The sequence below is a fragment of the Rhineura floridana genome, chromosome 11, assembly GCF_030035675.1.
Source record: "Rhineura floridana isolate rRhiFlo1 chromosome 11, rRhiFlo1.hap2, whole genome shotgun sequence".
Lineage (NCBI taxonomy): Eukaryota > Metazoa > Chordata > Lepidosauria > Squamata > Rhineuridae > Rhineura > Rhineura floridana.
In genome coordinates, this window is record NC_084490.1 from 47512831 (window position 1) to 47536062 (window position 23232).

At 45.0% G+C, this 23232-nt stretch overlaps 1 protein-coding gene across 1 annotated transcript in view; it reads right to left on the reverse strand.

The window, feature by feature from the left end:
• Window positions 1–14203: 14203 nt before the first annotated feature.
• CAVIN1 (caveolae associated protein 1) overlaps window positions 14204–23232 on the reverse strand; it is a 30115-nt gene continuing 21086 nt past the window's right edge. The window contains exon 2 of the mRNA XM_061588217.1: window positions 14204–17650. Coding sequence (XP_061444201.1) covers window positions 16961–17650 — 690 coding nt within the window. The 3' untranslated portion in view covers window positions 14204–16960. The remainder of the gene's footprint in view (window positions 17651–23232) is intronic.

The following is a 23232-nucleotide window of genomic DNA, read 5'->3' on the forward strand; positions in this document are numbered from 1 at the left end:
CTACCCAAAGAGGGCAGAGGTGGCTGTTCCTGTTAAGAGCCACTGCAGCTCAGCTTCCTTGCTCTGTCTGGGCCCAATACTCTTTATGTCACTGTCTGGAGAAAAAAGATGAGTGATTGGGCAGAGATGGTAGTGCTTTCTCTTCCTGGACAATGTGGCAAGGCCAAATTCTCCCTGCTGCACTGCCCAAAAAGAGGGTGAATAGGCAAGAGGAAGTGGTGGATGCTTCTGGCATCTCTTTCTTGTGTGCTCTCTCCGGGCCAGGGATGAGGAAGAACTTTCATCCAGAGGGTCCAATCCAATAGTGATAAACCCTCAGTGGGCCACAGTGCACAATAGGGTGGGGCTGTTCACCTGTCAATCACCTGAATCATATGACATCCCTTTCTGTGCAAGGGTAACCTCTGCAACAAAAAAAACAGCAATAGGATGCCTCTGTGAATCTTCTGCCTTCCTCTCTGTATCTAGTTCATGTGCTGGAGGGTTTATTTCACTCGGTAGCAGTGACTGCAGTGAATAGAGTTCCTTGCCTTGCCCGTATTAGTAGCTGGTGTGTGTGTGCCATTTTTATGGCTAAATCTTGATTACAACAGTGGTTACATCACAACAGTGGGTGTTCAGCATGAGGAAGAAAACACCAACTGAAAGGTGGGGAGAGGCGGCGGTCGTGTTCACACAGACACTGTCTTCTAGTGACAGAAGTCTGACAATTCATTTTTCCTCCAACCCTATCTGAAAAGAGCAGGTTTAGGGAACCTTTGGCCCTCTAGAAGTTGCTGAACTAAAACTCCCATTAGCCCCAGCAAGCATGGCCAGTGGCAGGAAATGATGGGAGCTGTTGTTCAGCAACATCTGAAGGGCCAAAGTTTCCCCATACTTGGAATTGAGCCTCATCTCTGCATCAGTGAAGTGGGGACAGACTGGTTTGCACAGCACTTGGGAAGTAGGACCTGGGTACACAACCTGCTGTGTCAGAGGTGAAAACCATTGCAGGTCCAAGGGAAGATGAACCCCAATGCAAAGTTGATTTTTCATGTAAGGCATTGATCTTCAGCCAGGGTTAAGGGTCAGGATCAGGACCCAGATGACCTAAAGTGGATCTTGCCAGCAGCATCACTACTCTTCTATTTTTGGGGTTGTCTGGATTTTGTTGTAAACAGGAGAAAGGGAGATCCGATCCCACCCAAAGTAATGGGACTTGCATTTGGCACTAAATTTCAACAGCACTAAATGCAAGCCAGGGCTGCAAAGGAACAAGCAGGAGTGTGCTGTAAGGCTTCCAAGTGTACCTTTGCAACCTGGTCTTTACCTGTCCCATGCCTGATGTCAGGGGAGTGATACAGGTGAATGTGGCCAGCTTGAAACAGCTTTCCAAGCCCATATGGCAGGCCTGACAGGGCTAATTAGGCTCATGACCCAGAGGTTCCCCACTGCAGTTCTGGGCAGTCCTGCTAGGCTCAATCCTCACCCCACTTCCCAGAGAGAGAGAGAGAGGCACAGCTACCGCCTCTTACTTAGCTGCACTCTCCCTTCTGGACAGGGGAGCAGGTCCAGTCTTTCTCTCTAGACCTGCCAGAGGCGAATATTGAAACTGCTCCTTGCTACCAGCTAGTCTCTCAGAGGTAGTTTTTCTCCTCCACTTCCCCACCCAACATTATCTCCCACTTCTCATTTCCCAACATAAAACCAATGTCACCTTACAAGAAATGATTTTGAGTTTCAGTGTTTCAAAATAAAATGTCATGCAGAGTGAAATTACAATGTACCATTTGTAATTCAGTATTATGAGAGCATTGGTCAGGGGTCTGACTACTTTTGCAAGGCACTGTAACTTGGAATTCACTGCCATTTCTAGTCAGCAGGCCGCCTTTCTCTTTTGCCTTTTTTATCTAAAAGTAACGTTGTTGACAGGATATACCCTGAGGGCTTTCTTCCTGGAATTTTCCTTCATTGAGCTGGTTGGGTTTTTTTGGTGGGGGCAGATCCCCAAAATATTTTTTCTATTTCTTGGGGTTCCCCAGGGCATGCTGATCTCTCTCTCTCTCTCAGACTAGAGAGCCGTCATAACTTGATACAAGTGATCCTGATCATGCTGAGTCCTCATTGGGCTGCTTTGGGGTTTTATTCCCCCCTGGTTTATTTTTATCTGTTTTTTCTTCTTCTGGAAACATTGAAGTTCCCCCTGAGCCTGCTGATACGTCCTGTCATTTCTCCCTGTTTTTAGTTATAAAGCTGTCCTGTTTTAGCACCTTAGTGTGCTATTAGTGTAGGATATTTCTATGATTGTTTTTACATCAGTGCCTTTGGTGGTATGCTGCTTTGGCATCTCAAGAATGAGATGGAATAGTGGAATGTACAAGTGTAGTAATAATGACAATAATTTTTATTTTTATTTTGCAGAATTTTTATTTTTTATTTATTTAAAAATATTAGGCTGCTTTTCTGGGCAGATGCCCATGCAAAGCAGCTTACAATCAAAACAGGAGATAAAAAATAGCACAAAACTTAAAAATAGTACAAAATGTCAAATTTGATCTTTTTTTTTTAAATAGAACCAGAGAGAGCACAATTGTGGCAGAGCAACTAATGAACATCATGCCTTGAAGGCCAGTCTTCAGGGTCTTCAGGAAGCCTGCAGATGTAGGGCACGGGTCCAGGGGAAGGGAGTTCCATAGCCATGGGTCTTCCACAGAGAAGGACCTCTCCCTCCTGGCCATCCACCTTACTGACCTAGGAGAAGTGAACACCAGGAGAGCCTCAAAAGCAAATCTTAAGGTGCAGGCATGTTGGTTTGGGTATGAGTGGTACAGTAAGTAGCTTGCACCCAAGCTGGATAGGGCTTTAAAGATCAAAGCTAGCACTTTGAATTGGGCCTAGAAATGTTTATTATTATACAATGTAATAATCACTGTCATGGGGGAATGAGTGGTCGGCTGCTGAGCTGGGCTGCCTGCCCTTTGAGTCTCAGTTTGAGTTGGAGGAGGTGGTGTTGCTACTGCTGTGCATACCACAGAGCAGTTGATCCCAAACTTGCTTGGGGGTTGGTACTGGTGGACCCTCCCAAGATGCTGGGACCTGTGCAACTGCCCCACAGTGCTGACCACTAACATTGGCCCTGGCAGGGAATGGGTGCTGTTTGTGCACAGGTGGTGTCTACATCAGGAAGAAATATGTATTGGATCCAGATTAAGGAGATCCACAAAGCATAGGAATGGATTGATCCAGATGTAAAGGTTCTGCGTTTACATTTCTGTTCCTGTTGTGCCAATTTCCTCTGTGTGTGTCCCGTCCAGAGCTGAAAGAATGAGGCTGGAGTGTGTGTGCGAGTAAATCTCGTTTTATTAGAGTAATGGATACATCAAAGGCATTGCGCTTCATAGGAAACCTTATGCTAACTCACTAAAACCCCTGACTATACTCTAGACATGCTCTGCAGTGTGTGAAGGAAGTTGACTCAACGTCCGCCCACTGGGAGCGGCAGGCTTGTATAGGAAATGTTTTTGAACGAGGAGACAGGGGACGCGCATCCAACTGCTCATCAGAAGACCCCTGCTCGCGAGTAACAGGCTCGAGGTCAGAGGGCGGTGCCGCACTGGAATCCTCCGGGGAACTGCTTGGAAAAGGAGGAGCTGGCACTGACTCTGAAACTTCCCCTCACCCGTTCTCTGCATCAACTGGGGGCGGTGCGCTCGGCTCCTCGGGAAGGGTGTTACTTGTGGGAACTGGCTGAAGAGCAGGCTGCCCTCCTCCCGTTGGCTCCTGCTCAGACACAACAATCCCCAACTCTGCTTCTTCTGACTGCGGAGGCGCCTGAAATTCATGCCTCCCCCCTTCCTGTCCCTTCTGAGTTGGCTGCAGTGTAACAGTGTGTGAAACTCATTTTCTTGATTAGCTTACAAACTGATGCTGTCTGAAACCCATTGAGTTACACACTTGGCATTTTTTCATGCATGACATAAAAACATCTTGCTGTAGGATGGCAAGCCGACATTGCAAGAATGTATATTTTAAAGTATACATGTCCATCCTCTGCATTTACAACATTCCCAGCTGCACAAAATAGCTGGAGAGGCCGAATATCTGAAGAAATGCCTCCCCAAGTAGACGTGCATTCAGAGCAATGGGGAGGCCCTTCTCATGATCCTGTCTCCAGTTGAAGCACTGGCGGCTTCCCCCCAAGTGAACAGCATGCTTAGCGAATTATAGTTCCCAGGATTTTTTAAGGGAATCCATGACTGTTTAAAGTGCTGTAATACTGCTTTAAATGTGTAGCACAGATGGGGCTGAAGCTGTTCTCTTTTAATCACACACACACACACACAATTGCTCTGAGGGATTTTATTTTTTTAAATCAGTGGAAGATTTGGTGTTGCATCTGCCAGTGTCTAGCCCTGTTTAGCCCTAACAATTTGGTCAAAACACTTCACAGCTAGTTCCAGAAATCAGATCTGATATCACTTTCTTGACTGTCTGCCATGTGACCTGTGAAGCACGGACATAGCCATTTTGTGTTACTGTAGAATAAAAACACACTCTTTGAGAAAAGTGTGTTGCAGTGGCTTTTAATGTTAGCTCTGGATGTCACCTGGGATGCCCCTTTTTTCCTGATGAAGGCTTTTGGGCCTTTAAGAGCTATATGACATTCAGAAATTCAACACATGAGACTTCAGATGTCTTCACCATTGCTGCACCTTCATGCTGAGAAGGTGTACCTGTTGAAGTGAATACTGTGGCTGTTAAGACACACAGAGCCTCAATTTGGGGGGGGGGGCACAATCCTATATGTAGCAGACCCTGGAAGAAGTCATTCTTTGGTCCTGAAGTGCTTTGGCTAAGCTAGACTTTCTTAGCGGACTGCTCAGTTGGGTTGTGTAATATAAGACATTATTAATATGAAGCTACTGTAGACATGCTGACTGGAGTAGATCCTGAGATTGCAAAACTTCTGACAGAGAAAGAGGCTATGGCAAGAATTCTCAGCTGGGCATGGCTGCCATATAATTATTATTGGGGGGGGAGGCTTTCAGTGGTAACCATATTAAAATGAACCACAACCAGCAACAATGTTTTCAAAAATCTTGCATTTCACTGTTTGAGGAAAGCTTTTATGCTACTATACCTTCAGTCCATGCCTACAGCATATCTGAATGGCAGGTCGAATAGAATTCCAGTAGACAGAAGATACTGTTTCTCATTATCCGTATATACTCCAGGAGTGTATCTTTAGTCAAACAGCATTAAACATCACACATCAGCATCAAACAGCATCAACTACACACAAGAGGGAGGTATCAGCAGGCTCTCAGGGATAACGCAAAGGTTTGCAGAAGTACAAAAAGCATAGTGGGGGAATCTCTAAAAGGGAGGGGGACCCACATCAATGAGGACTGAGCGTGCACACTGGACAGAGAATGGCGACACCTTGTTGAGGGGAGAGGGCAACAGGGAAGGAGGTTGGAATGATGTATCCTGGAAAAGTGCATGACTGGCTGCCTGGAATTCTGATCAGCAGAACTCCACTCTGCAGCATTTTTTTTTTTTTGCCAATTGCACATGAGCCATTCCAGAAGACATTCCTGTCAGGTCTCATTAGTGGTTTCACAGGCTTTACAGACTCAGATAAATATGTGATCTATAAGACTGCATTGTTTGCTGTTGCAGTTGGAAAAAAACAGAAGCAAGTACAGTGTGTATGGTTTATTGCAACACCTAGTCCTGGTATTATTATTATTTTATTATTTATTTAATTTAATTTATATACCGCCCTAAGCCCAAGGGCTCTCTGGGCGGTGTACATACAATAAAGCAATTAAAATATATAAATACAATAATACAATAAAATCAAACCAACAAAGGTAAACAAAATAATCAAACAGTAGCAAATTACATCAAATACATATACTAATACGCATTAAAATGCCTGGGAATATAAAAAGGTTTTCACCTGGCGCCGAAAAGATAGCAGCGTCGGCGCCAGGCGCACCTCATCGGACAGACCATTCCACAGTTTGGGAGCCACAACGGAAAAGGCCCTATTTCTAGTCATCACCCTCCGAGCTTCTCGATGGGATGGTACTCGGAGGAGGGCCTTAGATGTTGAGCGCAGTGTATGGGTAGTTTCATATTGGGAGAGGCGCTCCACCAGGTATTGCGGTCCCATGCCGTGTAAGGCTTTATAGGTCAAAACCAGCACTTCGAATTTATCCCGGTACCCATCTCTTTTGAGGTAACAACTTTGTGAAATGCTTTCTTTTCTTTCTTACTTTAAACCTGTCTTTTGTGGTAATCAGAAACCCGTTTTAACATCTTTTGGGAGTTACCCACAAATGCTGTCATGTTATTTGCTGATGACCTTTGCTTTCAAGTAAGTAAATGCAACTGTTGTAACAATTGAAGACTGTTGGTATTGAGCCTTGACTTTGACCTTGTAAAAGCTGCTAAGCTGTGGCCTTCCTGCCCTTTTGTCATCTCCCCTACAAACCCCACAGATATTACTCCTAGCAGAGACCGAATCTTTTCTTTCTCTTCCTTTCCAGATTCCAGAGAAGTCTTTGCTTCTAGCTGTGTTTGTCCCTTCTAGTTGCCAAAGGTCAGCGGAGTGTGGTACTTCTGACTCAGTCTCTTGATATGGGTGGGGAGAGCTTGGAAAAGTTACTTTTTTGAACTACAACTCCCATCAGCCCCAGCCAGCATGGCCACTGCATTGGGCTGATGGGAGTTATAGTTCAAAAAAGTAACTTTTCCAAGCTCTGCACTGGGGACTATCCTAGTTGGTAGATTAATCCTGACCCTGAGCATTTCCCATCCACTTCATGAGCTGCCAGTGACATCACAGGAAACTCCACCAAAATAAGGAGACTACTTTGGGGGGGGGAAGGGAAATACACAAAGGCAAGAGAAATTCAGGGTTGTCCATATTTAGGGATGAACTGCTGTGGAGTTTTGGCAAAATCATTTCATCATGCATGGTGAACCTTAGGCTTCCATTCTGGAAGTTCCAAGCAAATGTGTCACCCCATTCTGTCACCATCTGTGTCCTATGTCATGGAAGAGTGGGGAGGGGCCACTTCTGGAACAAAAGCCCCTTTGCTTCTCTTCCCAGCAAGTCCCAACCGATGATGATGCATCCACAGCTGAGGGACTCATCATGCCTTTCCCAAGAATCTCTGGTTGAACATTGCATCCAGCAGCAAGTTAGTCACTGGTTACTTCTACAACTAAGCCAAGGCCAGCTGAGAACGGTGGTGATAGGAAGGATGAGGGAAAGTTTAAGGCTGCCCTTCAAGCATAAAGAAAGGCACAACTGAACAGGACAGCCAGAGATCCATGATTCGATCAGCAATTTTTAAAGAGCTAAATGCAACTGCTAGGCATCCCAAATTGTAGCCACCTCGATACTGATGGATATGGAGTTTAACCCTTTTCCCTATTCCATTTTCTTGATTGGAACTGCACCATTCTGAGCTGCTATTTGCCCTCAAATACAGGGCAATACAAGATCAAACCATACAGGTGGCAAAGTGGTTAGAGTGTTGGACTGTGACCTGGGAGACCCCGGTTCAAATCCCCACTTGTCCATAAAGCTCACTAGATGACTTTGGGCCAGTCACTGCCTCTCAGTCTAACCTCCCTCACAGGATTGTTGTGAGATTAAAATGGAGTGGGTGAGCTCTTTGGAGGAAAGTCGGGATATAAATGCAATAAATAATAAAATAACCTTGAAAGAGAATAAATAAATCCCCCTGATTGCTGAAGGAAGCATTAGTGAATAACCCTATGGCAGCCTTTCCCAACCAGTGTGCCTCCAGATGTTGTTGCACCACAACTCCCATCAGCCTCAGCCAGCATTGCCAATGGTCAGGAAAGATGGGAATTGTAGTCCAGCAACATCTGGAGGCACACTGGTTGGGAAAGGCTGCCCTATGGAATGTTTCAGACTTCTTATCTGGTGTTGAATCCCACCTCTTCTGTGCAAAGTGATCAGATGGGTATGTGGGGGCTACATTAAGGTGGCCTTGTAGATTATCTAGATTGACAGGAAAGTATAATGCTGATGACACCCAGATGTAAGTTTCTATTTTAGCTGGTTCAGGAGCAAAGGTCTTAAATTTCATTGGACACCAAGAAGCCGGGGAGGGAGGGCTCTAATGAACTGGATGTGGGCAGGAGTGACCCATATGATGGAGAGGTGCTGTGTTGCCCTCCTGATGACAGCAATGTGAGGAAGTTATAGGATGTTGCATCAAGCAATTGTTATCCCACACTTTCCAATGCATTTTCCCATCACTTTTCTTACTGCAAAAAGTTCATTTTTTTCTAAACTGGAAGTGGGTTTATTGCACGAGTATCAGACCCACTTTAACTGTAGCATCTAAATTTGCCAGTATGTAATTGAATCCTGCTCACAACAGAGTGACAGTTTGGAAGTGGTCTAAATGAGTGAGACAAAAGTTCAAAGGTCGTGGCATATCTTTGCTTCAGTCCTCTGTGCAGTTAACTTGGGAGTCCCAGTGAACTCAGCAGGGCTCCCTTTCAATAACTGAGCAGAGTGTTGGGCTATCAAGAGTGCTAGAGAAATGATAGCTAAGAAACTGAACGGGCAAGAGTGTGCAAGCAAGCATTTAGCTACACACCATTTCAAGAACTCTTCCCTGCCTTTGTGTCAAAAGTTTTGTTCAAAGTTTCTATCTTGTTTTGTACAATGCGGTGAAAAGGGTGGGTGGAGAGAAAGAAGCCTGCATGTAACAGGCTTTCTTAGGCTGCATGACAACAGCAGGGAACATGCATGCTGCACCAAACTGAGCAGAATTTATCCCCACTCATCAACTGACATTACAAGCAGGGCTGTGGAGCCAAACCTCCGACTCCTCTATTTTTCTACTGTCTGACTCCCGACTCCTTCATAAATGGCAAATGTATATTAACTAGTAATAACAAATTCACTGTAGTAAAATGGTAGCACAAGGCATTTTATCACCACCATGTGAATCATCAGGCTAGATTGATAGAACATAAAATATATTTATTTGATTAAAATTTCTGAACAAGAAAACTTTCCTAAATTACTATGCAAGTTTTTATTTTGAAGCCGGAGTCAGAGTTGGTACATTTCTACCGACTCCGACTCCACCCAAAATTGCTTCTGACTCCACAGCCCTGATTACAAGTGATATCAGCTGATTGACAGGTGGGCGTGGGTGGGAAATGGCCTCACAGGCCAAATTGGACCCCCTCATGGTCCAAGATTGACTGGGCCGAAGTTTCCCCATCTCTGGCCTAGCATAATGCTAATTCTCTCTGACACCTTCACTGGTTGCCAGTTGATTTCCGAGTCCAATTTTTTAAATATTACATTTATATCATTATATATATTACATCATATCCTACCTTTCCCCCAAAGAACTCAAGGTAGCATACATTGCTCTCCCCTTCCCATTTTATCCTCACAACAATTCTGTAGGGTGCTTAAGCTGAGAGATGGGGACTGGCCCAGTGAGCTTTGTGGCTGAGTGAATGGAACCCTGGTGTCCCAGGTCCTAGTCCAACATTCTAACCATGCTATCCTGGCAGTATAAAGTGTTGGCTTTTCCCTTTAAAGTCCTAAACAGTCTGGGTCCAGGATAACTTTAAGGACTGACTTCCCCATATGAACTTACCTGCACATTTAAGGCATTACTTAGAGGTCATGCTCCATGTGCACTCTGAGTGGCGATTTATGATGGGACCTTATCAGCAGCCAGCACCAAGACCTGAAACTCCCTCTCTAGGAAAGCTCACCTCACTTCATCCCTGCTGACTTGTGTGTGTGTGTGTGCCTTCAAGTTGATTACAACTTATGGCAACCCTATGAATCAGTGACCTCCAATAGCATCTGTTGTAAACCACCCTGTTCAGATGTTGTTAGTTCAGGTCTGTGGCTTCCTTTATGGAATCAATCCATCTCTTGTTTGGCCTTCCTCTTTATCTGCTCCCTTCTGTTTTCCCCAGCATGTGTCTTTTCCAATGAATCATGTCTTCTCATTATGTGTCCAAAGTATAACCTCAGTTTCATCATTTTAGCTTCTAGTGACAGTTCTGGTTTAATTTGTTCTAACACCCAATTATGTCTTTTTTGCAGTCCATGGTACCTACAAAGCTCTCCTCCAACACCACATTCCAAATAAGTTGATTTTTCTCTTATCTACTTTTTTCACGGTCCAACTTTCGCATCAGTGCATAGAGATCAGGAATACCATGGTCTGAACGATCCTGACTTTGGTGTTCAGTAATACATCTTTGCATTTGATGACCTTTTCTAGTTCTGTCACAGCTGCCCTCCCCAGTCCTAGCCTTCTTCTAATTTCTTGACTATTGTCTCCATTTTGGTTAATGACTGTGCCAAGGTATTGATAATCCTTGACAAGTTCAGTGTCAACTTTAAAGTTACATAAATCTTGTTGTCATTACTTCAGTTCAGCTACGTTCAGCTGTAGTCCTGCTTTTGTGCTTTCCTCTTTAACTTTCATCAGCATTCGCTTCATATTATTACTGGTTTCTGCTAGTATGGTATTGTCTGCATATCTTTTATTGATATTTCTCCCTCCAGTTTTCACACCTCCTTCATCTTGGTCCAAACCTGCTGACATTTAGGTTCCAGGAAATGGTAGTGCTGTTTCAGAGAGCTCGGGGGGGGGGATATTATTGGTTGTCTGTTTGTAAGCTGTTTGTGGCTGTTGGTAGTTTCTCTTGCCGGGTTTTTTGGGGGGGGTTGATTTTTATGAGAGTTTTTATTGTGTTGTGGTAGTATTAATTTTATTAGCTGCCTGGTAGCATTGGAATCAAAAGGCAGGTTGTAATAATTCTAAATAAGTGGGACTGAGTCCCCCAATGTATTCTCTCCTTCTAATAGGAGGGCTCCTTGTTCAGGGTTCCAGCCAGCCATGCTCTTCTTTAGGATACTCCATTCCATTCCCTCACCCCAGTTTTCCATGATTCTTTTCCAACTGTCACTCAATCTTCTGTAGTTACTAAGCATGATCAGTCCTCACTGTGTGTGTGTTTAAAGGGGTGGGAGGATTGGGTGTATTTTTGTTGAGTATGTTGATAGCTCCATTTTGTCTCCATTTCTGTTGGCACTCACTATCTGAGCTTGCTATTAAAGGGAATGATGAACAAATGAATGGCCCAATGAGGCAGAGCATACCCCCCCCCCCAAAAAAGATAACAGCGTGCATGAGCTGGTCAAGCTTTGTGATCAGAGACAGGCAGTGGCACTGTGACAACCACCCTTCCTGCCATCATGCAAAGGCAGGAGCATGATGCTTTCTCCTCTTGTTCATCCTCCTTCCTCTGGGTGGCATCATGGCAGAGAGGATTTGGCTTGCTGGGGTGAATCTCCATCCTTGTGCTACCCAGGGGAATGCAGGCCAGTGAGCGAATGAAGGGGCTGCTCCCTCCACGGCCAGCTGTCTAGGCTGCACTGCCTAAGGCAGGATTATCCAAAGTTAGGCCCTCCAGATATTTTTGGGCTACACCACCACTTACAGATTTTTGAAATATTAAGTAGTATATAAATGCTTTTAATAAACAAATCTCACCAACGGGTGGCTGCTGCCCATTGGGCCTGGTAAGGTAGAAGGCAGGGAGACCACCCACAAGTTGAGCCAGAATCAATGACCGGCAGAGCCAACTAATTCTAGTATTGTCTCCATCCTTCTCCTGGGCAACACTGAGACCAAGGAGGAGGCAGCTGACAACCAGGGCCACCCTCTTAACTGGTTGTAAGCAGCCCGGTGGGAGCTGGCTGAGGTTGGTGGGGCAGTGCCACCACCAACCATGGTATCTACAAAGCTCTCCTCCAACACCACATTCCAAATAAGTTGATTTTTCTCTTATCTACTTTTTTCACGGTCCAACTTTCGCATCAGTGCATAGAGATCAGGAATACCATGGTCTGAACGATCCTGACTTTGGTGTTCAGTAATACATCTTTGCATTTGATGACCTTTTCTAGTTCTGTCAAAGCTGCCCTCCCCAGTCCTAGCCTTCTTCTAATTTCTTGACTATTGTCTCCATTTTGGTTAATGACTGTGCCAAGGTATTGATAATCCTTGACAAGTTCAGTGTCAACTTTAAAGTTACATAAATCTTGTTGTCATTACTTCAGTTCAGCTACGTTCAGCTGTAGTCCTGCTTTTGTGCTTTCCTCTTTAACTTTCATCAGCATTCGCTTCATATTATTACTGATTTCTGCTAGTATGGTATTGTCTGCATATCTTTTATTGATATTTCTCCCTCCAGTTTTCACACCTCCTTCATCTTGGTCCAAACCTGCTGACATTTAGGTTCCAGGAAATGGTAGTGCTGTTTCAGAGAGCTCGGGGGGGGGATATTATTGGTTGTCTGTTTGTAAGCTGTTTGTGGCTGTTGGTAGTTTCTCTTGCCGGGTTTTTTTGGGGGGTTTGATTTTTATGAGAGTTTTTATTGTGTTGTGGTAGTATTAATTTTATTAGCTGCCTGGTAGCATTGGAATCAAAAGGCAGGTTGTAATAATTCTAAATAAGTGGGACTGAGTCCCCCAATGTATTCTCTCCTTCTAATAGGAGGGCTCCTTGTTCAGGGTTCCAGCCAGCCATGCTCTTCTTTAGGATACTCAATTCCATTCCATCACCCCAGTTTTCCATGATTCTTTTCCAACTGTCACTCAATCTTCTGTAGTTACTAAGCATGATCAGTCCTCACTGTGTGTGTGTTTAAAGGGGTGGGAGGATTGGGTGTATTTTTGTTGAGTATGTTGATAGCTCCATTTTGTCTCCATTTCTGTTGGCACTCACTATCTGAGCTTGCTATTAAAGGGAATGATGAACAAATGAATGGCCCAATGAGGCAGAGCATACCCCCCCCCCAAAAGATAACAGCGTGCATGAGCTGGTCAAGCTTTGTGATCAGAGACAGGCAGTGGCACTGTGACAACCACCCTTCCTGCCATCATGCAAAGGCAGGAGCATGATGCTTTCTCCTCTTGTTCATCCTCCTTCCTCTGGGTGGCATCATGGCAGAGAGGATTTGGCTTGCTGGGGTGAATCTCCATCCTTGTGCTACCCAGGGGAATGCAGGCCAGTGAGCGAATGAAGGGGCTGCTCCCTCCACGGCCAGCTGTCTAGGCTGCACTGCCTAAGGCAGGATTATCCAAAGTTAGGCCCTCCAGATATTTTTGGGCTACACCACCACTTACAGATTTTTGAAATATTAAGTAGTATATAAATGCTTTTAATAAACAAATCTCACCAACGGGTGGCTGCTGCCCATTGGGCCTGGTAAGGTAGAAGGCAGGGAGACCACCCACAAGTTGAGCCAGAATCAATGACCGGCACAGCCAACTAATTCTAGTATTGTCTCCATCCTTCTCCTGGGCAACACTGAGACCAAGGAGGAGGCAGCTGACAACCAGGGCCACCCTCTTAACTGGTTGTAAGCAGACCGGTGGGAGCTGGCTGAGGTTGGTGGGGCAGTGCCCCATGTGCCCTGATGGACCAGCTTCCACTACTGCAATCATCCCTAACTGTTGGCCATAATGGCCGGGGCTGATGGGAGCTGGAGCCCAACAACATCTGGATGGCACTACGATGGCTACCCCTGGCCTAGAGAGAGAGAAGGCAGACAAGCTGGCAGAAACAGCTGCTTGTTCTTTCCCTCTAAGCCAGGGATGGGGAAGTTGTGGCCCTGCTGCAGTACTTAGAAAGGGTGAGCAAGGGAAAGAGGAGAGGAGCAGCTGTTGCCTTTCTCAATGCATTCTTACCCGCACCCATTAAGGGGCAGAGTTCAGAGGGAGGAAGCAGTGCTGGGGAGATGTCTGGGTTGTGTGTGTGTCTTCCTGACTGGAAGGTTATTGCCCCTTGTCCAACCTCTTCTCAGGGCATGGAAAGGAAGGTGAGGCTGCTATTTGTGGTTTGATTGCCTTCAAAATAAAAGTGGCATTTTCCACCACAAGTGGACTAAATACAGGCTCCATGGTTTTAACATCAGTCAACTCCACTGCCCATCCCGTTTTGTTTGCTATAAAGAGTTCTGGAGAACCTGAAAGCTTGCACACTTATTTTGTGAGTTTGTTTGGTCCTGTAGATTTTGGAACTTAAAAAACACACACACACCCCTTGGATCGCTTTCAGACAACCCGGTGACTGAGCATTCATCCTGATTTGCTTGCACAAAGTTTGAGAGGAAGTTAGATGACATTGGGCATTTATTGAGCATTCATTCTGGTTTGTTTGCTGTGAGGTTATACAACATTGTTGTATAACAAGTGTTGTCCCATGCTTTCCAAGGCATTTTTCTGTCACCTTCTTTTATCGCAAAAAAGAGAGGTCTGTTTGTGGAGGGAGGGAGGTTTGTTGTGCAAGAACACCAAATCATCTTGAATTGCACAACCTGAATTTGCCAGTGACTGAATCCCACCCCAAAATAGCAACAGTCTGGATGCCCCCTTACCATGTAGTTTGGCTCTGAGAATGACCCTAAGCTGCATCTGGCTAAGTGACCTGCCTAGCACAGCTCCCCATCCCGCAAACGCTTCACACCTGTTCTTTTAGAAAAGAAAGTTTATTAGTCATGCTGCTCACCAGGATGCAGTCTTAGAAAAGGAACAATGCAGCTGCTTGGCACAACCCCCCCCCACTTGCCATCCCCAGAATGGGGCATGGTCTCTACCCTATGTATGATGGCCTGAAAAAGGCCAGGCATATCTGGTACTCTGGGTGCTCTCCTCTTCTGGACACAAGATCCATAGCAACATTAACAAGAACAGAAAGGCTCACTGGAAAGTGTAGTGTGATGGGAGTTTGTACACTCCATGGTCAAGTAGGAACATCCCTATAGACACATGCACACACACATCTCCCTACTGGATTGTGGATGGCTCAGTCAAGCTCTTGGCTGAATTGGTAGAGGAGACAGCTCTGATATCGCTTGTGGTAGAAATGCTGGGCATGGAATGGCCAAGATACAGTGATGAAGGTGGGTAATTTCAGACTCTGGACTTAACAGCATTATGGGACCTCCTCTAAGTTTAGATTACTTAGATAAGTAATGTCTTATTACTTATTTCAAACAGTCTTATGTAGGCCCAGCTTCAGGTGGCAATACGGTTGCCAGGTTTAGGGCCTGAGACTGATCCTGTATCTTTAGGAGAAGAGAAAGTCAGCCAAGTGCAGGTGTTCTTGCAACTCTGTAATGGGAAAAACCACAAAGTGGAATTCTCCCTTCCCCCTGCACAACTTTTAAAGATACAGAAGACCTCTTGGAGGCCCATTACAGTGTTGCAAGAACACATGCACTTGACTGACTTTCTCTTCTCCTAAAGATACAGGATCAGTCTCAGGCCATAGACCTGGCAACCCTAGGTGGCAATGTGTATTACTTTATTTCAAAATGTAATAAACCAGCCCTGATGTGTTTTGAGGGCCCTCCTGCTCATTCTGCTGAGCGAGGTCCTCGACTTCTGCCCCAGATGCTGTCCTGTCCTGTCCTGACATCACCACTGCCAAGGTAACATGGCAGACTGCACTGCTGGGCCTGAGCCTGCTGCAAACGTTTCTTCCTTGACCCCGCAAGGCCACAGGGGAGCCTGAGAGAATCCCAGCAGGTGGTGAGAAAGAAGTGGTTGCTCAACTACTTCATGAATTGGGATGGGGGAAGGCAGCTGCATACATTGAACACTATGGATGGAAGCCTCTTTTTTGTGGTGCTTGGAAAAAAGTGAGTCTTCAGGCTCACCCACAAATGCCAAGTAAAGACAAAAACTGCAAGAGGGGAAGGAATTTGCTGAGCAGTGCCTTACCCACAACAAAGCTGTCTTGCGTCAGTGAACTCCCCTCTCCACAGCCCCCTCAGCTCTCCTCAAGTGACAAGTTCGGCAAACATAGCTACAGAGCCCATGTGGGTACTCCACTGGGGAGCACCTAAATAGTAGTGCCCTAATTGAAAATGGGCTATTGCATGCCAGCTCAGCAGGAAGCCACAGAGGTTGACCTGGAACCTGAGTGCTGCAAAAAACAACCTGCAGTGCGCAGGATCCAGCCCAGGGATGGCTGTCAAGGCAGCTGACTGACTGAACAAGAGCCTCCTTTTCTGTTTTCACGGTTAACACTTCACTACTTACAGCCAAAGACTGCCACAATCTACCTCCTCTGTGCTCTCTCTCCTCATTCTCAGCTTCACCTGCTTGCCTACCACTCTCCACTGGGCCCCCAACCAGGATGTGAGTACTGCCCATTGGAGCCATGTTGCAAGGATGGCTCACAGGCCCAGCAAAGGGCACGAATGGCTTGGAGGGGGCCCTGCCGAAAGATCTTCCCTCTTTTCTCCTAGTATGCACAGTGGCTGCTGCTGTTCTTTCATGTCTATCAGGCCCTTTGAGTGTGACTGCATAAAAAATATTATCTTGGAAAATTGTTTGCAGGGTGCACAGATCTCACTCTTGCTTCATCACATGACATCACATTCTCATTCCTCCTCAGTCATTTTTCCTCCCCCAGTTCAGTGACGCACTGGGCCAAACCCTTCTTTCAGTTCCACACTTCTGCCCTTCATTCTGTCGGTACAATCTGTGTTCTGGTCCCCAGGAAGCATTTTCGACCCTCAAGGAGAACAGTTAAGAGGCAACAGCATGCTTCTTGGGCAGACAAATTGATTACGTTGTCGATAGCACCTTTGGTTGGGGGGGGAGGGGTGTTGCCACAGCAGGCTGGCAAAACAAGCTCTCGGTAGCAGGAATGGTGTTTGATGAATTGCTATGAAGTCCTGTGCTCTATATGCTGAAACAGAAATATACAAAAATGCACCTTGGCGCTACATTTTGGGGCAGGTTGGGGGCTACAAGATTTATATATATTGTGTGTGTGCGCGCACCCATGTGAGGCCAAAAAGAGGAAACGTGAAAGGTTACATGTTCAGCTCTTGACGTCCTGCTGCTGCTGCTCTAGCCTCACTCACTGTCGCTCTTGTCCGCTGGCACTGTGTCCGCCTCTTCCGAGATCTGCAAGAGGGTGCTCATCTCAGGGCTCTCACCCCTCAGCAGATCTGAATTCTCTGTTTCATCCCCACCAACCTCCACCATCTCAGTGGCTTTCACTTCCACCTCCCCATCCCGGATCTTCTTGACATGGAATGTGAAAGGTGGTACTTTGTAGACAGCTGTCTTGGAGCGTGCGTACACCACGTGGTCAGGAGTGAAGGACTTTCTCAGCTTATCCCGGGAGGTCTTCATCTTCTCCCTGCGTTCGGTGGTGACGATTTTGGTGCCCAACTTGTTCATCCTCTTCTCCAGGTTGTGTCGGGTCTTCTCCAGGTTCTGCTTGGTTTTCTCCAGGTTCTCTTTGGTCTTCAGCTTGGTTTTCTCCAGGTTCTCTCTGGTCTTCAGCTTGGTCTTCTCCATCTTCTCCTTGGAGAAGGCCTTCTTGAAGTCATCCACCTTCCTCATGCCACTCCTCTTGATGCGTTCTGCTCGCGACTCCTCAATAATCTCCTCAACCTCTACCTCTTCATCTGAGGAGAGCTCGATATGTTCCTCATCATGGTGCTCTTCACCTGTCAAGACCTCTTCCCCTTCCCCTTCTTTCTCCGTCTCTTTCAAAGACTTACTAATGCTTAGCTTGGTTGGCAGCTTTACCTCATCCTGCAAGACACAAGAATGAAATCATGAGATTCCTAAGACTGGCTGCATGATTCCCTGGGGCTGAAGAGACTAAGAAACCAGTGGTGTGGGGAGAAAGTAATCCCCATCAAAGGGGTCTTAATTCTCCCGAGCGTCTCTGCTCTCTTCCAGACCTCATGCTCATCTGCAACTGCTGCTCTCTTGGGCTGCAGGGCATACACCTTGCATGAACTACGCCTTCAAGGGCAATGGGCTTTCAGGGATGACATGGAAGAAATATCTCTGATTCCAACAAGAACCCCCTTTCTAGGAATTCAGATCTCCTATCAAGCTGGGGTGAGAGGAGGGGCTTCTCCTTTCCTAGATTGGGGACTTCCCTCCATATGGTTTCATTGTTAGGCACTGCACATTTCAACAGCTCTCCAGCCTAGGGATTCTAATTTGAGCAGCAATAGTGAAGCAAGGGTGTGTGTAATGGTCCTGGGATGGTGCTTCTATGTGCACAGCTCTGCCGTTGGTCTGTGGCATACTGAGATCACTGCTGGTCTACCTTCACCTCTTCAATAAGGAGCTTATTTGACTTTTGCTCTGTTGAAATTTACACCATGCAGCACATATTTACTATAATAAAGAATCTCCTGAATTAGTGTTAGCATTTCATGTATGTTCAGCATTGATGGAAATACATCAATGGGGCAATCATGCATCACAAGCCAGGGTGATGAACTCAAGAGGTAAGGAACCCTCCCCACACCCAGGCAGGGCTACCATCAGCACCTGGTATCCCTGGGCAGCTGCCAGGGCCAAAATGTCCTAGCAGGGCCCAATGCAGTGGGCAGCTGGTTTGGGGAGCCACCTGCCACTGTGATATTTCCCACAGGGCCTCAGGATACCCAATGCAGAGCTTGGAAAAGTTACTTTTTTGAACTACAACTCCCATCAGCCCCAGCCAGCATGGCCACTGGATTGGACTGATGGGAGTTGTATTTCAAAAAAGTAACTTTTCCAAGCTCTGACCCAATGTAGTATTACCCTGGGACACTGTGGAAAATCTAACATGACCAGGCTGGGTAGCCCCGATTTTTGATGTCAGGAAAGGGCAAAAAATGTATAATTTATTATTATTGATTTTTTATTGCCAGGGAATGGAAGAGGCACTTGTAGGATTTTCTGTCTCAGTGCCAAAATAACTTGGCCAGTCTTGGATATTATGCAGCTCGACTGCCTCAGGCAGCAAAATGTATTGGGCTGTCAGGGCTGTCCCAAGGCATTTTGCTGCCTGAGGTGAATAACGATGACACCCCTCATTCCATGAACAAAATTCAAACTGAAGCAGCAGGTGAATCACTGGCGATGGGACAGGACACAGTGGTAGAGCATCTGCCTTGCATGTAGAAGGTCCCAAGTACAATCTCCCGCACAGAGCTTGAAAAAGTTACTTTTTTAAACTATAACTCCCATCAGCCCCAGCCAGCATGGCCACTGGATTGGGATGATGGGAGCTGTAGTTCAAAAAAGTAACTTTTCCAAGCTCTGCTCCTGCATCTCCAGGTAGTGCTGGTAGAGACTCCTGCGTGAAACCCTGCAGGGACACTGCGAGCCAGTGTAGACAAAACTGAGCTAGACGGACCAATGGTCTGAACTCAGTATTAGACAGCTTCTTTTGTTACCCTGTCAACATCCTCCACTTTGCCTAATGGCAGGAGGCTAGTTATGGGGATTTAATGGGAATGGGGGGGAGGGAGAGACCGCTGCTGCCTCCTAGCATCTGCTACCTATGGCAGCTTTTTCACTGACTAATGCTAGGGCTGCCCTATGTGGAGAGGACCCATCTTGTAGCGGCCTCCACAAACCTGGAGCTGATCCTACACTTAAAAGACATTCTCCCTTAAGATACTACATTTTCTGAATCCAATGCCATATTTTGACCCTGGCAAAACTGTAATTAACTCTCCCTCAGATAACATTATTGTTAAGATATGTGAGGAATGCAGTTGCACAAGCCTCATGGGCATGTCCTGCCTATTGTCTGTGGCATCCTTTGGGAAAACTGCCAATACTCCCATCCCTCTCATGATGTGACACTTTATGGACATTTTTTAAAGATTTATTTTCCATGTGTAACTTTGGGGGCAGCTCTGCACAAGTTGTATCAACCAATCCATATTGTATTGTATGGCCTACAAGATGCATCCCCTCACCCTGGTTTTTATTATTATTATTATAGTTCCAGCATGCGGCAAAAACAGATGCCTTAATCATCCCTGAACAGGCTGATGTGCTGCATTTGGGCTATAATAAAGAATCTTCTGAATTAGTGTTAGCATTTCATGTATGTTCAGCATTGATGGAAATCATGCATCACAAGCCAAGGTGATGAACTCAAGAGGTAAGGAATCCTCCCCACACCCAGGCAGGGCTAACATCAGCACAGTGTGGGCAGACCTGATCTAGCCAGTGATTAGATTGTAAACTGTTATGCTACTGGAGAGACAGAGGGAAACTGTTTAAAGAAGCAACTATAAATAACTTTTAAAAGTGACTAGGAGAAATAAAAAGTATTTTCCCCTGGCAAGGCTCTTCTCCCCTTCCCTGTCCCAAGGAATTTACAATCTATAATCCACACAGGGAAACAACAGGGGAAGGAGGGGAAATGGAGAAATGAGTATGCAGAAGAATATGTGATTATGTCAAAGTATATAATATACTTTGGCTGAAGTTATAGTAAGTTACTCTTTTTCTCAAAAAAATGTGTGTGGCGGAGTATGACGCAAAGACTAGAATGCATTTGTGGCACCAGCATGCAAAAATACAGAATGTCAAAGGGTGACCCCTGGTGTATGCAGTTTGTATGGCACTTGCCCAAAGCAACACAAAGCAAAGTGAAATGTTATGATTGGCGCAGATACAGTTCATGCAGGTCACACATAATGCATGTATCACACACACAAATACTCACCTGTCTACATTCATGCTTGTATACAGCACTCACCATGCACATGCAGACACTAATACATACACTCCCAGCAATTAGGGTTGAAAAAAACATTTTAACTTTGTGTGTGGGGGGGAGAGGTGAAAAATCATGGAGATGACATCAGACATCAGGTGCAATCTCAGTTAAGATTGGTTTGGTTTGGAAACAAGCTTCCATTAAGCTTCCATTAGCATCAACAGAAGTCTGTCTTCATGCCTAATTGCCTGCGTGTGTGCAATTTTCGTGGGAGGGGGTCCAAGCACAGCCTCCCTCCCTAGTTTTGCAACAGTTGCAAAATGCCCCTCCCCAGGCAGCAATAATAAGGCTTATAAACAGTCTTCTGGGGTGGGAGACTGTGGGACAAATGGTGAAGCCCTATAAGATGCCGACCCATGCACTAGGGCAGTGCTTCCCAAACTTTTTCCCCATGGACCACTTGAAAATGGATGGGCTTGGCACACCACTTCATGGTTTTTCTGTCTGTTGTACTAATTTTAATTAATTGTGCTAAATGCTGCAGGACATTTAAATGTATTTTCATTGTGTCTGTTATTTCTTACATTGTATTTTATTGTATTACAGTATGCATTCTGTAGAACTCAAATTGTAATACAGTAAAATACAGTATCAGAAATAAAAGAATAAAATACAGTTAAAAATCAATATGAATATTTAATGTGGACATGCCACTGACCACTCCTGCATTAGGGCCTAGTTCTTACTGAGGTAGTAACCCTGTGTCTGGACTCTGCCACTTCAGACTTCACAGTGGGGGCTCCTGTGACTGAACAGTCCCCCATATAGAAAAATTCCCTGTACACAGAAAACCAGCATATCAGGGAGAAAGGTTCTAGTCTTGGATTCTCACCGACCTGCCCATCTTCTAGATCAGTGTTTCCCAAAGTGTGGTACGCGTACCCCTGGTGGTACGTGAAAGGGTTTCAAGGGGTATGCGGCCGAATGTTTTTTTTTGTACTTTATCATTGGGTTTTAGCAGCAAAAAACATGTGTGTGTGTGTTCTTTTAAGAGAAAATACAGTTCTTGTGATTTCTCCAGTTTCTCACACAATCATGTGAGGGAAGATCAATATAATAACAGTGGTTTATCCCGATGTTATTCAACGCATAGTCTCTTTCGCTCTCAATGCTTTCCTTGTCTTTTTGTGCACCCCTCCAGTTTCTCATAAGACTCGGTCTCCCTCGCAGTGACTTTGGCCACCAAAAAGCGCTTCTACAAACAGACAGATGGCGCCACAAAGATATTTATGCGTATGCTCGACTACAAAAATGTTCACACCGGGAAGCGAGGAAGTGGGGTTTTTCTTCGGCTGCAGAGCGGTTTCCCCCCCCCATCCTGCCTGGCCTGCCCGCTCATCAGCTGTGAATTTTAGGTGGGAGGTTTGAATCCCCTGCCTGCTCTTGGGCTGCGTGCCTGAGTGGCTTCCCAGGCAGGATGGGGGAAAAACCGCTCTGCAGCCAAAGAGCGGGAGATTCAAACCTCCAGCCCAGGCAAGCGCTGCCTCTGTAAACCCGCTGCATGCTGCATGATTTTCGGCTGGTGTTTCTGGTTTTGGGGGGTCCCCTCCGGGTCTCCAGCTAACTTACCTTAATCTCCGGACTCTCTTTTTTTTTTTTCAATAATTTTTATTCAGATTTTCATAAAACATACAAGACAAAATCATAAAACATTCAAAGACAAAAAACAAAATCAAAAATAGTTAAACAAAAAGAAAAAAAGAAAAAAAAAAAACAAAAATAAAAAATAAAGAGTAAAATATTGACTTCCCATTTGTCAAAGATCAAATCAGTTATAAGTCTATAATATATAACAATCCTGTCTCTTAAGTCATATTATAAAATCACTTTCCTCCAGTAGTTATCTTACTTAATCATCAAATCTCATAAACATTACTTTATTCTTTCCACAAAAAGTCAAAGAGAGGTTTCAATTCTTTAAGAAATATATCTATCAATTTTTTTTTCCAGATAAGCATATCGATTAATCCATCTCATTACTAATTATGATAATCTTATTGTCATAACCATAGTCAAAATAAACATTTCAATTAATCCATCACATCAGAATCTGTTAGGTTCAATAATTTCAGTAGCCATTGTTCTATTATCTCTATTAGTTCCATTTTCCATCTTCCATCTTCAGTAGTCTTGTTAAGTCCAGTAATTTCAATATCCAATCTTCCATTATCAGTATTCCATAATAATCTTGCTGTCAAAGCCATAGTCATATAGTAAGAGTCTGATGGGGATTACCTCTATCCCAAATATTTTCTTGCCATCCATTCTGAATAGGTTGCTGAAATACTGCTGTAAAATCATATCTCTGTTCTTTTTTTCAAAATACACTGGGTCATCTCTTAAAAGTTTTTCCATTGTCACATGGCTGCAGTTAATTCCATAGATTTTCTCTATATTGGGCTCCATCACATCATTCCAGTCCAGAAGATTATCCATGCCATTGATAACTTTATCTCTAGAATCTTCATTCATTTCTTCAGAGATAACATTGAGTTCCAAACAATAGATTTTATTTCTAAAGTCCATAGACTCCAAATCTTGTTCCTGTTCCACGTTGGTTCCAATCTCCGGGATCTCCTCTCTCACAGGG